Source organism: Propithecus coquereli, unplaced genomic scaffold (assembly GCF_000956105.1).
Source record: "Propithecus coquereli isolate 6110/MARCELLA unplaced genomic scaffold, Pcoq_1.0 Scaffold45, whole genome shotgun sequence".
In the NCBI taxonomy this organism is placed as follows: Eukaryota; Metazoa; Chordata; class Mammalia; order Primates; family Indriidae; genus Propithecus; species Propithecus coquereli.
In genome coordinates, this window is record NW_012150285.1 from 10,040,044 (window position 1) to 10,053,816 (window position 13,773).

Genomic DNA, 13,773 nt, shown 5'->3' on the forward strand with positions numbered 1-13,773 from the left:
TTTCTGAGAATGAGCTAGAATCAGCCTAGCACACAAATAGTTCTGTGCACTAGAATGGGTCTTTATAGTGCATTGCACGCCAATGCTTCCTTGATTAATGAAGTTATTATATGAAGTAAATTTCAATTTGTTAAGAGCCAGATAACTTGATCTTTCCTGTTTCATCAATATGATGTAAAATGGTAAAAATATCTCTAGGGATACTGTTTAAATCTTAATCTCAGAAAGCCCAGGGTGGTACTTAATGAGTTAATAAACAGGAAAAGAGAAAGTCAAGTCACTTACAAAACTAATTTTTTTTCAAATTGCTTATAAAGCCAGTATTAGAGTTAGTTCTGAAAGGTCAATTTAAATCCTTCATCCTCTAAGAATTCATCTTAAGCATGTCATTTTTCTGTAAGGTGTCTAGCTACTCTACTAGTATATGTGCAGCATGGGCACATGAGGAGAGGTTTGGATATTTTTCAGCTTATGTCTGAGGCTAAGTAACTTTCTTTGGCTCTGGAATTTGCTCAGCTTTCTGTCCAAATAGTACACTCACTGACAGGGAAAAAGACCTTTCTCAAAAGCTTAAGAATGAGTCCCTTTTATCTGGTGAATAGTGTGGGTCTTAAGAAATGTTGCTATGAGTAATTCTTCACTTGAGGCATTCTGTATCCCAGAGGAGGCGGCCAGTAAGGACAAGAAACCACAGAGAGCTCAGCAGGAAGGAGGCCTGAATGACATCCATGTCATCGCCAGGACCCACATGACAAGCTTTTCTATTTTCTACTCAAAATGCAATGTTCACAGCTATGCGTCCAAAGGGTGCTTTATTGGTATACTGTTTTGGCTGAGATGAGCAATTGGCTAAAACTATTTTGAAATTGCTTCATGTTAAATTTTTGGGTCATGACTTGGGGTTTGTGTGCTGGGGTAAAGGCAAGACTCCTAGAAGAATCTTCTTGGATGCCCATAGGCACTTGCGTAGCCACCTAGGAACAAAGGTTATTATTTTTAGCTTTCACAAGTGAGGGCTAACTAACACCTTGTTCAATGGGCTGTTGAGGCAGGTGAGTTGACAATCAACAAAGTAGAACCACCGCACTTCAGACATTTGTCTAAGGCACAATCTTAAATTCCCTGCTAACCAGTGGTTGTCATAAATTAAGCTAAATGAGACTGTCTTCATTATATTACAAGCTCTTAGTTTTTCTAGATAGGCATACATTAGCTTTTCTTTTGCTCTTTTAAAAATTTAAGTATCTTACTATATTTTATGTATCCTCATAAGAATACGTAAAATAAATAAATGTAAATATCTCTCAGTCACTTTTCAAAAGTCACTAGGAAACAAACTAAAATATAGAAAAAATAAACCTTCCCACAAACTATAAATATTTGGTGCTAATGAGCACAGCACAGAAAACGGCTATGGGTCCTACCAGAGAAAGGAGCACTGAATAATGTATGAAACGACAAATCCCAGGCCAGAGCCAGGAGAAAGCTTTTCACATCTGGCTTATATATTCCTTTTAAATATAGTACAATAAAAGTCTCTTTTTTCTTGATTAGCCTTAGAAAAAGGAAAAGCCAATGTGTTTTCAGAAACCATATTACAGGGAATAGGAAAACATTCTTTTAGCATTAAGTTTTGAAATCTCTCTACACCCCCTTTCATTTAAAAATATTTCCTCATTTTGCCTCCTGATACACCTGGCTTTTCAGAGCCTAGAGATCCAGGCTGCTCAAGTTTCTTCAAAAACGAAATGAAACAAAACGAAAAACTAGCCTAGCAGGGATTCTGTGAGCCCACACATGGTGGAAGTGGGGACGTTCTTTCAGCTCTGCCCTACCTCATTCACACCCTAATTCAAACACGCCCGTGGCTCCCAAAGGAAGCTCCTTTTTGTCAATGTACCTTCTTCATTTGTGCCTACTGCAGCTCTTTCCCCCCTTATGATCCATCCTGAGCTAGCTAAAACCTACACCATTCTTCTCTTTCTCTTTCTTCCTCCCTCCCTTCCATCTTTCTCCAAAGAGGATAAACAGGTCCAGGTTCAAACAAGTTGCAGTGTACATATGGCCTGCACTTGAGGTGGGGCGTGGGAGGTTCTGCCCTGGGTGCAGCCACGGGGTGGTGGTGGGGGGGGGGATTTCCTGTAGAGAACTTAAGGCAATAGTAAAAACGACTAGAAGCTGGCCTGTTTTTTTTCATCACCATATACTGGTGATTCTAAATAATGTCAGTGAAGGTACAAACCACTCCACCCCCATCTCCAACTTGGTGCACCCCCGCGTTGCACTGTTAGTAATGAAAGGACTCATAATTTTCCTGTGGATTGCTACAATAGTCTTTGGCTGTATAACTCTCAAATGCGGGGAGAGACCACCAAAGAAAAACGTGAGAGATACGGTAAAAGCAAATGAAGCTTTTAAGTTCCCATCCCAGACTAACAGTGCCATTTCTGGAGACAGAGATCTTACTCCTTTTTCATATTTGTTTCAAGTTTTCAGTGCTATAGAAATTCTATAAATACTACAGTTAGTCAGTCAGAGACCAGGTGATAGAGAAAGAAATATTTAACAATTCCACTAAGCTATGAGGAAAATGGCTGAAATAAAACAAAAACTCAGGTCTTTCTTGCTTATCCTGTCCTGAAGGGACTATAACAGTCATTTTAGATATGAGGATTCATAATTTCCTTAGAGATTTCTGTGTAGAGAGGTATGGCTTACTCTTATTTTTTTTTAATATCGAAATGAAAAATAAAATTCCTATGAAAATGGAGCTATGGTATTCAAAAGACTAATAATGTCCCTTTGCTCAGGCTACTTTGATCTCTCAGGAGACCCTGGATCAGGCCCTTCCAAAGCCTGGTTCTTTAGCTTTCCCCTCAATCTGAGACCCTCCCAGATCCTTCCAATGAACTCCCTTTTTGCTTAATTTAGCCATAGTCAATTTCTGTGGCTTGCAACCAAAAAATCCTACTTGATATATTTACGTACGTTCAAAGTACACTTAATCCTTGCAACTTTATAGGTGAAGTATTAAAAACCATCTTATAGATAAGAGATTAATTCTCAGACATTAGAGTAATTTATTCTTGGTTGTAGAAATAAATCATGGCAGAATTGAAATTCAAATTTGGATTTGTCAGGATTTCTTTCTTTGTTCTCTACATGTCACTGTAAAAGCTTAGAAATCCTTCCTTTAGGGCCACATCTTGCTTGACCCTAAGGAATACCAGTCACAAACACTCCTTGCAGCTCCATTCACTATAACCACCACCTATTCGTTCACTCAACAAGTATCTGAGTATATAATATGGGCAAAGTAGCACTAAGTATGGGGAGTACAAAGGTACTTCAGCCTGTCCTTCCTTCAGGTTGCTCACGTTCCCAGGGGACACTGATTGCTCAGTTTACAGACGGAAACAATATTGGAATCAGTTAAATTTAAGCAATATGAAAAAAAAACCTAGAATATAATAGTAAAGTCACATGGTTTATACAGGATAAGGATAATTCAGCTCATTAAATTACAAATAGTTTCCACTCAATTTAAGCCTTCAGTGGAGTAATTCTTAATTGCAATGATTTCTAGAGACATACAGAAAGAAAATAGTTTTAATTCTCATCTTTAAAACAAAGAAGAGAGATGATGAAGTAATCTAGTTTTTCAAATTCCAATCATTAGCATACTAACCTCAAGATTTCTGCTGTATCTGGGTACCAGCTAATAATTTCTTTAAATCAATTTCTATCTATTATTTCAAAATATTTTAAAAGAAACTTTATATTATTACCTTAAAAAGCTGAAAGATAACATATTCCATAAATAGAAAGTAGCTATAAAAATAAATACAGTGGAACAAAGATAACGAATCTTATGGAGATTGCAGTGCAGTGAAAAGCTCTGAGCCCAAAGTTTGATCAGCTGCAAAGGAAGATTAGCAACTGTTCAGCAGGCGTTAAAGACCTACTAGTTCCAAACTAATCTTTCTCCTGGAAATTATCAGAAGGATTGAAAGAGAACCTGAATGGAAGTAATTTTCTCATTATATGATTCAGTGCTATTTAATACTGTGTTTGCATCCTCCTGCAGACCACAATGCGTGTGTTCCAGACACTTGGTGACACACCGAGGTAGCACACAGTGAGTCAGCAGGATGTGAATGTTTTGTGTGTGGAGAGAACTATGGGAAGCAGCTTCCAGGTCTGCATCTGACATTTTCATCCATTCAGTCATCTACTAACAGGTTATTAATCATCCTTCATGTGTCAGTCATTGTGCTGAGAGCTGGGCATCAGTGGGAAGACTCTCATTTCAAGCAGAAGGTAAACTGAAGTGATGAAGACGATTAAATAAGAAAACTGTAAAGCACTGTAAGTATTATAATAGAGGACCCAACAGACACTAAGAGCTGGACTAATAGGGAGAGAATTCATTTTCAAGTCTCAAAAGGGCACTGTTCTTTCAGGATTTCCAGAAGGCTGTTGTCCATATAGGCTATCATTGATTTTTCATTTCATCTGGTGAGGACCAGTTGGAACTAGGTATGAAGAATGGACACCTGGAAGGTACTTGAAGAATGGAAGGACATAGGAGCAAAGTGTGCTGTGACATGGGCAGAATAAAACGAGAGCCAGAAAGAACATTAGAAATTGATCTAATCTTTTCCTTCTGTAGGAAATAGAGGCCGATGATTTCTTAGAGTTAAAGGCTGAACTGAGATTTAAACTGGACCTCCTGAAATCCAGGCCAGTATTCTTCGTACTATGCCACACGTGGAAGAAGAGAATCTTGAGAGTCAAGCATATTCACGTTTGTTCAAAAAGGATAAAAAGATAACCTAATGCATGCCCAGTAATCAAGTACCAAAAAATAAATAAATAAAAAGTAAAAGGCCGGGCGCGGTGACTCACGCCTGTAATCCCAGCACTCTGGGAGGCCGAGGCGGGTGGATCGCTGAAGGTCAGGAGTTCAAGACCAGCCTGAGCAAGAGCGAGACCCTGTCTCTACTAAAAAATAGAAAGAAATGATCCGGACAACTAAAAATATATATATAAAAATTAGCCAGGCATGGTGGCACATGCCTGTAGTCCCAGCTACTCGGGAGGCTGAGGCAGAAGGATCGCTTGAGCTCAGGAGTTTGAGGTTGCTGTGAGCAAGGCTGACGCCACGGCACTCCAGCCTGGGCAACAGAGCAAGACTCTGCCAAAAGAAATGGAGATTCTTGTGTGGTAGATAATTATCACATTTAAAAAAACGTTGAAAGAGGGGACATTTAAAGACAAATATAATACATGTTATGGCAGCTAAGATAAATATTGAGCCATATGAGGGGACTTTTGTTGAGAAACACTTATGGCCAAATCAGCATGAAAACATGAATGGCTTACTGTGGTTACCAGAACACCTTTAAAGGTGATCAGTGCAAAGGGTTTTCCTGATAGGGCTACGGTTTCGTCCTGTAGGAAAAATTTATTTTTTTTCTCTCTCAGATGCTCTTTGTTACCACTACATTAAGACTTTCTTTAAGCTTGGAAAGGGGAGGCAAGGGAAAGCCTTGGAAAGCCTTTGTGAATAGATAATTTATTTTACTGCCTCTTTGTTTCTAATACTTAGGTGGTCTTGAAACTAAGTATAAGGAAATGTACAGTATTCTCCATTTTCCAAGGTTGATAATCTCTAGAGCACATTGGTTAAGGAGGAAAGCCAAGAACACTGTTTTTTTGAACTTCACCCAAAGAGTATCAGCAGGATTACCCTGGGGCATGGAACTGGGGAATGGAGGACAGTCATTTTTGTCAAATAAGCATATTTCTGAATTCTGCTACATAGGATTCTACGGTAGCTCTGGATAAGTATGATTTCAGCTGTATTGTCTTTGTAGTCCTTCCTGTTCTTAGCCAGTCAATACTGTATCATGTTCTAAACTTATTTTTTATACAGAATTAACCCTTTAGAGTTCACTTGTATTAAAGATTTCCCCAGAGAATCCAAAAGATGTTGCCTTGAAGTGAAAAGTATATATCATCTTGCTATATAAATTCTTAAAATTAAACCATTTAAGCAGTCAACTATAATTACATGCTAAGCCAATCACTTTGATCCTTCCCTGAGAATGAAGACTAATAAAATACAATATACCTGTGAAGCTTGAGAGTGACAGTTCCATAAACAGTAGCAAAGCCGAGAAGCCGGACCCATCTTAGGAGAATACAGCGAAATGTGCTTGGCTCAAAGTACAAAATGACAACCTGTGGGATGAGAACAGAAACAAAGAGACCTTCAGGATCAACTGATGACCCACAGCCCAAAGTCGATATTTCACAGCCTGATGTTTTATATAAATGAATTTTGATATAAGCACATACCCATTTGAGTAATTCTTTAAAATGTTATTTTGATCATTGATCATTTGATCATTCATTCATTGTCCAGATCAAAGAACTGTAGAGTCTCTCTACCGCTTTCAAATAAAATCTAAATTCTTTAAATCTAACTTTTAGGAGTTTCTGTCAACTGCCTCTAAGTCTTTGGTGTGTCCAAACTTAGCTTTCTTTATTTCGATTACCTCACTAACTCCTCCCTTTGCACTCCAGTTTTCATTCAACAAACGTTAATTAAGCATTTACCATGAGCCAGGCACTGTGCTAGGTGCTGATACAAGATACAAAGGCCAGCCCCTAAGAAGGGGAAGAGAGACGTGTAAATTAGAAATTGCATCAGGTAACATAGCTGTTGTGATAGTATCTCTGCAGTTTCAGTGGGACCACAAGGAACAAGTGGCCATTTCCAGGGGAGAGTAAAAGATACGGGCAAGGAGTGTACTACTTTTCATACGCTACTGTGCAGCTCGAGCAAGCCCTTGCAGAATAAGAATCGCTTTGACCCTGCTTAGGGAACTTTGTATAGTGCTAAAGTATTAATGGAATTGAAAAACACAGATTTATAATTTTCTGCTGGAGAGCTATCCTGAACTGATTCTGCTGAAAGCAAGGTCATCAAGACAGAAAATACACCCACTGCCAAAATCCTGATTTTACACACCAGAGATGTGCATATTGCTGGGGACCATAGGGTGGGTGCTGACATTTTCCAAATGGAGCCCCTCACTCTAGCAATAGCAGGAATGACATTACCTAAACTCTCACCTGGTATTTCTCAAATATTTCTACTATATAAGGAAATTAAACTAGGATTAAATTCTCAGAGAGTGAAGAAAACACCGGACAAAAAGTGTTAAGGAGAAATTAAAGAAAACTAAAAACAGGCATGGACGAGAGATAACATTTCTTTGTGTGCTCCTGAAGTCAAGTAAAAGTTTTCAACTTTATTCTTACACTTATACATAGTGTTTGTCCTTAATTTTCCAATTTCCTAGGTCTACAGTGAAGATACAGATAAAAGTTTACCTTCAGGATTTAATCTACCATAAAAATGTTTTAGATTCGGCAAAAAAATTTGATTTGAAAACTCCTTGTTTTATTTACTGTTTTCACAAAGCAAGTTAAAATTCTATAAATTTGTATTCTAAGCTTTAGCTCATATATTTTAGACATAGTTCTCTTGTACAATTATTAATTATGCATTCTGTAAAGCACTCTTTGTTAAGAAATTTAAGCTGAAAGAAGGGAAAACTTAGGGGGAAAAGACAGAGAAACACTGATAAAAGACTAAGGAATTTGGGAAGCACATGTGTTCCTTCCCATAGCAGAGAGAATGACAGATTAGAGATGGAGGTACAGAGATCTAAAGTCTAGAATATATAAAATCACAAATATTTCTACTAGAAATGGCCTTAGAAATTATTCTGGAACAGAGGATTCCTGGGGGCTGCAAAATCCTGTGAGTAAAGCTTTCCATCATCCAGCAAGTTTTCTCCAGGTAACGAATGAACAAAGGTGAACAACCAGAATACAGAAGTCTGTGTACCTTTTACTTTAAAAGAAATAATTACTCTTAAACTGTGTGGGAACTACTGAGATACCTTTGAACTTTTATTTCACAATGAAGAAGTTCAGGATTTGTTACTGTAAGTGAAAGACTGAGTTAGCCAGAAATAAATGAAAGAATAATAGTCATTTTTTTCCAGCATCCATGGATGAGGTAAAAGTTTAAAAAATAATAGAAAATAAAATTCTAGTAAATTTAACAAAACGTATTATTAGAAATGGTTCAGGAAATGGTGAACTGGAAGGCCCAGTTTGGATGTGCCAGACACAATGCTGGTGGTCGTGGAGAGTACAGGCTGTGAATCCAGTCTCCCTGGGTTTGATTCTGGCTCTGTTCTTTGTTACTTGTGTGACTCGGACAGTTTTTAACATTGCCTTGCTATGCCTCAGTTGTCCCATATGTAAAATGGATGCAATACTACTTGTTCCCAGAAATATTTTGAAGTTGAGATGTGACAGTGTGTGATAAGCAGTCAGACACAATGCCTGGTGCAGCGAGTATATGGTAAGTATTGGCTAATGTTACTAAGAGAGTTGATTTATTTATGCTTTGTTCTAAAAGTTACCATTCTCATTGCAGTATAATAACATCCCATCATCTCAATGGATTCTTTTCTTATCACCCAGCCACTCCTTTTGAATTCCTACAACTGCTTTTTGACTGTATATTTTCCTGCTGTGTCTTACACTGCAGTGATCTGTGTGGGTGTCTGAGTCAAGTGTGAAAGTGAGGAAGGGCATGCTTCTCCATATATTCTGTGGGCTTCACAAACAGAAAATTCATATGTATTAAATATTTGCTCGATGATCTATTTTAGCTAATTTTAAAAAGAAAATGTTATCTTCAAATACGCTATTTGAAAACTCTGATTAGGATTCACTAATCACTGTTATTCTAATTTGCATATTCCATATTTATTTACTCCATGTGAGGCAGTAGGGTTTTGGAAGCCACAAAAATAAATCAGGTGTGGATTAGGTCCTTAAAGAGGTTATAATTTAACAGAGTGGATATTACATGTAAATGATAAAAATAATGGTATGATCATACTAACTATTTATGCAGCACTTATTACATGCTAGACACTATAGCATTTTTGCATGTATTTACTCATTTAATCCTCTCAGTATCTTAGAAAGTAAGGACTTTTATTTTACAGAATAGGAATGAGGCACAGAGAATGTACGTAACATACCCAGAGTCACACAGCTCGGAAGTGTCAGAACCAGGATCTCAATCCAGGCCCTTTGGATCCAGAGTTGATGCTCGTAAGACCCATGCTGTCTTGCCTCTCTAACTGGCTCTACTAAACGGGTAAAGTGAACTGCTTTATAATGAGGATTCAAAAAAAGGGAAATTACTTGCAGTGGAAATAAGTAAAATTATCCCGGGAGGGCTGACATCTGAGCCAGAAACAGAGAAGGAGCAGGTGTAAGTGTGCAGGCAAAGAGGGAGGGGAGGGAGCCCAGGACAGAAACCTGCTGTGGGAAAGTTCCGGAGTGTGCCGTGTATGGTTACAGCCAGGGGGACCTAAAGAGGAGCACTGCAGAGAAAGCTTTAAAACAGAAATGGGGCGCGATCATTATAAGCTTTGAATAATGGGGTGAAGAATGCAGATTTTTTTCCAGGAGTAGCAGACATGCCACTAAAGTTCTTTGAGTTCAGATCAGAAGTGTATGCCGCGGAGTCCACTTGGCAGCGGCATGTAAGAGGACTGGTTGGACTCCAGTTTTGACTCCACAGTAGTGTTGAATTTAAAACCACAGAAAACAAAAAGTACTTATTGCAGCTTTACATTTAGGCAATTACTATACACATGAGAGGAGCTATGACTGTGATTATTGTCTTTATATAACCATGATCTAGAATGTGTTACTTAGTACTTAGCTATTACTCCAAAACAAAAAATGAATAAATGAATAGATTAAAAGTATAAAATATAGAAGTAACTGTTTAAAATTTACAAAATATAGAAGTAAGATTTTTGGGTTATTGTGGCAGTAGATATGATGTGCCCAATACATCCTCTCCAAAATTCCCAATAGAATATACTTAAAAATATAAAAAGAAGATAAAAAGGGTCACAGCTCTAAAAACTAAGGGCAAAGAGGACAAGATTCCAAAGTCTTAGTGGTGATTCTACTTGCCGCTTGGTAGCTCTTATCGAATTAAGAAGTGCCTTTTAAATAAAACACCACATGCCTCCTTCTCTGAATGAGAAGAAGATCTGAAACTCCAGAGATAATAGGGAAAGATTTTTATTCATACTCTTTGCTGGAGTCTAACCCTGAGACTTATAGGTTTTTACTAAATAAAAGAAATAAATTTAAAAAATCCTTGTTCATGCCCCAGCTGTGCAGGAACTGTTTCTACTTAGCCAGTCCTGGAGCCTCCTAGTTCATTACTGCCCCCCACCCCCGCCCCATCGCTCCTCTCCCCGCCGTCCATTCATGGGCTAGAGTGCCCAGGACGCAGCACTGCATTCAGAAATGTGACATCAGCTGCTTAAGGAAAAGCACAGCAAGGTGGAGAGAACCGTCATGTGGGGAAAGCGCGCGACAGAAAGTACAGGTACCCTCCCTGGTAGATAAATGGTGTTATCCACCTGGGTTCAAAGCAAATGATGTAAGAGGAGTATAAAATAAAAAGCCACTACATACCTACAGCGTGCATACAGAGAAAGGATAATGCGAAAAATTACTTTAACAGAGAAATTTTTAAGACGATGCCAAGAGATCTAGTAAGGCCGCCTTCTCAAATGGAGTCCAATCCATCATCAAGTTCATAATTCTGGGATTGCTGCACACAGCCCATGACTAAGAACAGCGGAGAAATTACTCTTTTGGTTGTAATAATTTTAAACAATAAGGAAAATATGATACGGCCATGTTGGGTTGGAAGAAATAATTTGTGTCTTTTCAAGTATATACGTCTATGTTTAAATTGTGACTAAGGAAGAATGAAGACTTCAGGTAAAACCTGGTAGACTGAACATGTTATGTCTGATACTTCTGAAAAGTCTAGTTAAATGACTGTAAAGCACCCGAGACCAAAAGAGCATGCATAGAAATGACAAGAGATGATAGACATCAACATAATTCTGAAAGATGGAAAGTGGAAAGCATGCGGCAAGGTATAAACAGATGAAGACATCAAAGAAAAACGAAATCTGGCCCAGGAGAGAGGAAGCAACTCAGAGGTCCATGTCACAGTCTCATTTTTAGGGGAGTGGAGAGGGATTGGTGACAATCGCAACATCTAATGAATGCCTTCTATGTTCCAGTTACTTTTTAAGTGCCTGAAATAAAATAACTTATTTATTCCTTACCACAATCCTGTGAGACGGGCATTATTATTATTCCCACTTTATATATGAGGAAGTGGAGGCACAGAGAAGTTAAGGAATTTGCACGAGGTCGCTTAGCCAGGAAGTGAGGTTTAAACTCAGAGTCTGGAGGCTGAGCTCATTATCACTTTGCTTTTCAAAGGAGTGAAAGGATAAACTCAGTGATCCTTTGGTGAAGGCTGGATATTGAAGAACACCTGGTGCTCTAAGAACTTTGACCAGCTCCTTCAGTCTAGTGAGCAAGGAGGGGTTGAGCTGAATCATTGTTGAGACGGTAAAAATAATTTTCAAGTAAAAAGAAATGAAAAATATTAACTAAAGATAAAGAACGCAGTTAACAAATGGGAAAATGAATGTTAAAAAAAAAAACAAAACTGGAATGATTCATGAAATGAAATTGTGAAAGCTAAGAGTGACAGCCTAGAGATGAAACTACTGAGTGAGAAAGAAGATAGAGCCATAATCATGGGGAAAGTGGAAGCCAGGAACCGATTCAGTGGTCTTCCACTCCAACTGACCACCAGAATCATCTTTGGTGGTTTTAGAAGATATGGAAGTCCAGGTTTCCCTCATGGAAACTTGGATTCAGTAGATCCAGAGCACAGCCTTAATGATCGCCTTGTTTTTTTAAGATCTACAGGTGTTTTTAATTTAACAAGGGCTAAGGACTGCTGATACCAGTGTACAACCCAGAAGCAAGCCACATGTGGAACTGGTATAGCCAAATCTCAGACTCAGACTAGGAAAGGATGAGGAAAATGTCTAAGAACTACTAAAATGCAGCCAAGAATTTTATTTCTAGAAAAGTGTGCTACATACACATTCATAAAAAAATATGCAAAGATGTATGTCCAAAAATACGCACTAAAGCATTGTTCGCAATAGCAAAACCACTGAAAACATTCTCCACCCATAAAAGACAGGTTAAATAGTGTAATTCATATAATAGCCATACAACAAAAAACCATGACATTTAAAATAATTAAGTGGATCTGATTCTGTTGCTGGGAAAACATCTTTAGAGAAATTGTTAAATGAAAAGAAAGTTACAGAATAGTATTAAAATATGATTCTGCTTGTATATACATCAAAAGCAATGTCTGGATGCACCCAACGGACTACGAGGACTATTTACCTTTGAGTAGGTGGATTGGGAAGTGAGAAGGCAAGGAGGGAGCGGGAGATTTTTACTCTTTAGCTTCTATGCTTTAGTATTAATTGATTTTTTCACAATGAGAACATATCACTTTTATAATAAAGGAATAAAAAATACATGAAAGGATTTCTGATTACTTCATTTATAATCTCTATAAATGTCTGGTTCTTAAAATGAAGCGTGGAGGGTGGTTTCTTGCACTGGGGATCAGAGACAAAATGAAGAAAGTACCATATGTAATATCTGTGAGGTGACATTATGTGGTGGTGGCAAGATACAGAAAATGATCTAAGACAAACTACAGAATCTTAAGAAGCCTGGACCTTAAAAAAACAAAAATGCAACAGAATTCACAGAAAAAGAGTTGAGATGAGGCACAATATATACCAAAATAATATAGGACAAAAATCTTTTTAAAGCTAAGAACAGAACACACAAAAAAACATGGCCATTGTACCATCCCTGGTCCTTAACACAGTCCCTGGCCCTGGGCAATGGCCCATTTGTTTAGCTTAGTATTGTGGCTCATCCTTCCCACAGCTAGTGTTGCACAGACAATTCACTGGAAAAAAACAAAAAAAACAAAAAACTGTCTTTCTGTTTAGAATCTTAAGATTCATTTCAATAGTCTCCCTTCCCAGTTTGGTTAAAGAAAGTGTGCAAAACATAAAAACAACAGGCTCCATAAACCACAACTTACACTAAAAGCCTAAAATAGGAATTATGGAAACTACAGTCACAACCCAGGCTTAGAACTGGCCTGTGAGTTCACATGCTTCCCTCTGTGGAGAAGTCGCCACTTCCAGTCCCAACTTTTAATGCTCTGGGCAGAAACACGCATGTATTTCTTGAGAAGCAAGGGAAAGATGACCAGGTGGAAAGATGACCACCTGGATCTGGGGACGCAAGGGACTGCTCTGCCACGTACTAACTGCATGACACCCTGACCATCTCCTGCATCGTCTGGAAAGCTGAGTCCGTTATCCCCCCTTCCTGCCTCCCCCGCAGGATGAGAAAAATGTATGTGAAAGCACTATGTCAACTAAAGTGGTATAATTTCCTCCTGTATTTATTCCTTAAAGATTGATGCAAAACCCTTTTTATTCCTGTCCAAAGTGAGCATTAGGTGATTCTACCAGATGTTTATAAATTCTCTCTCAATGGTAAATTACCACAAATAATACCAAATTCCTGGGATGTGGGAGCTGCTTTGCCAGCTCGCTTCAGCCTGACTCACTGCCCCATCCCTTTTGAGAGGACACATTCCTATTACTCAGCTCCAAATAAAAGAGGCTGGAAATAAATATCTAAGTGTAACTGTAGGTT

At 38.3% G+C, this 13,773-nt stretch overlaps 1 protein-coding gene across 1 annotated transcript in view; it reads right to left on the minus strand.

Moving 5' to 3' along the window:
• Nucleotides 1–13,773, minus strand: part of GPR158 (G protein-coupled receptor 158) — a 193,124-nt gene that overhangs the window by 62,222 nt on the left and 117,129 nt on the right. Inside the window, exon 4 of the mRNA XM_012654864.1 lies at nucleotides 6,137–6,246. Within this exon, the coding sequence (XP_012510318.1) occupies nucleotides 6,137–6,246 (110 nt within the window). The remainder of the gene's footprint in view (nucleotides 1–6,136; nucleotides 6,247–13,773) is intronic.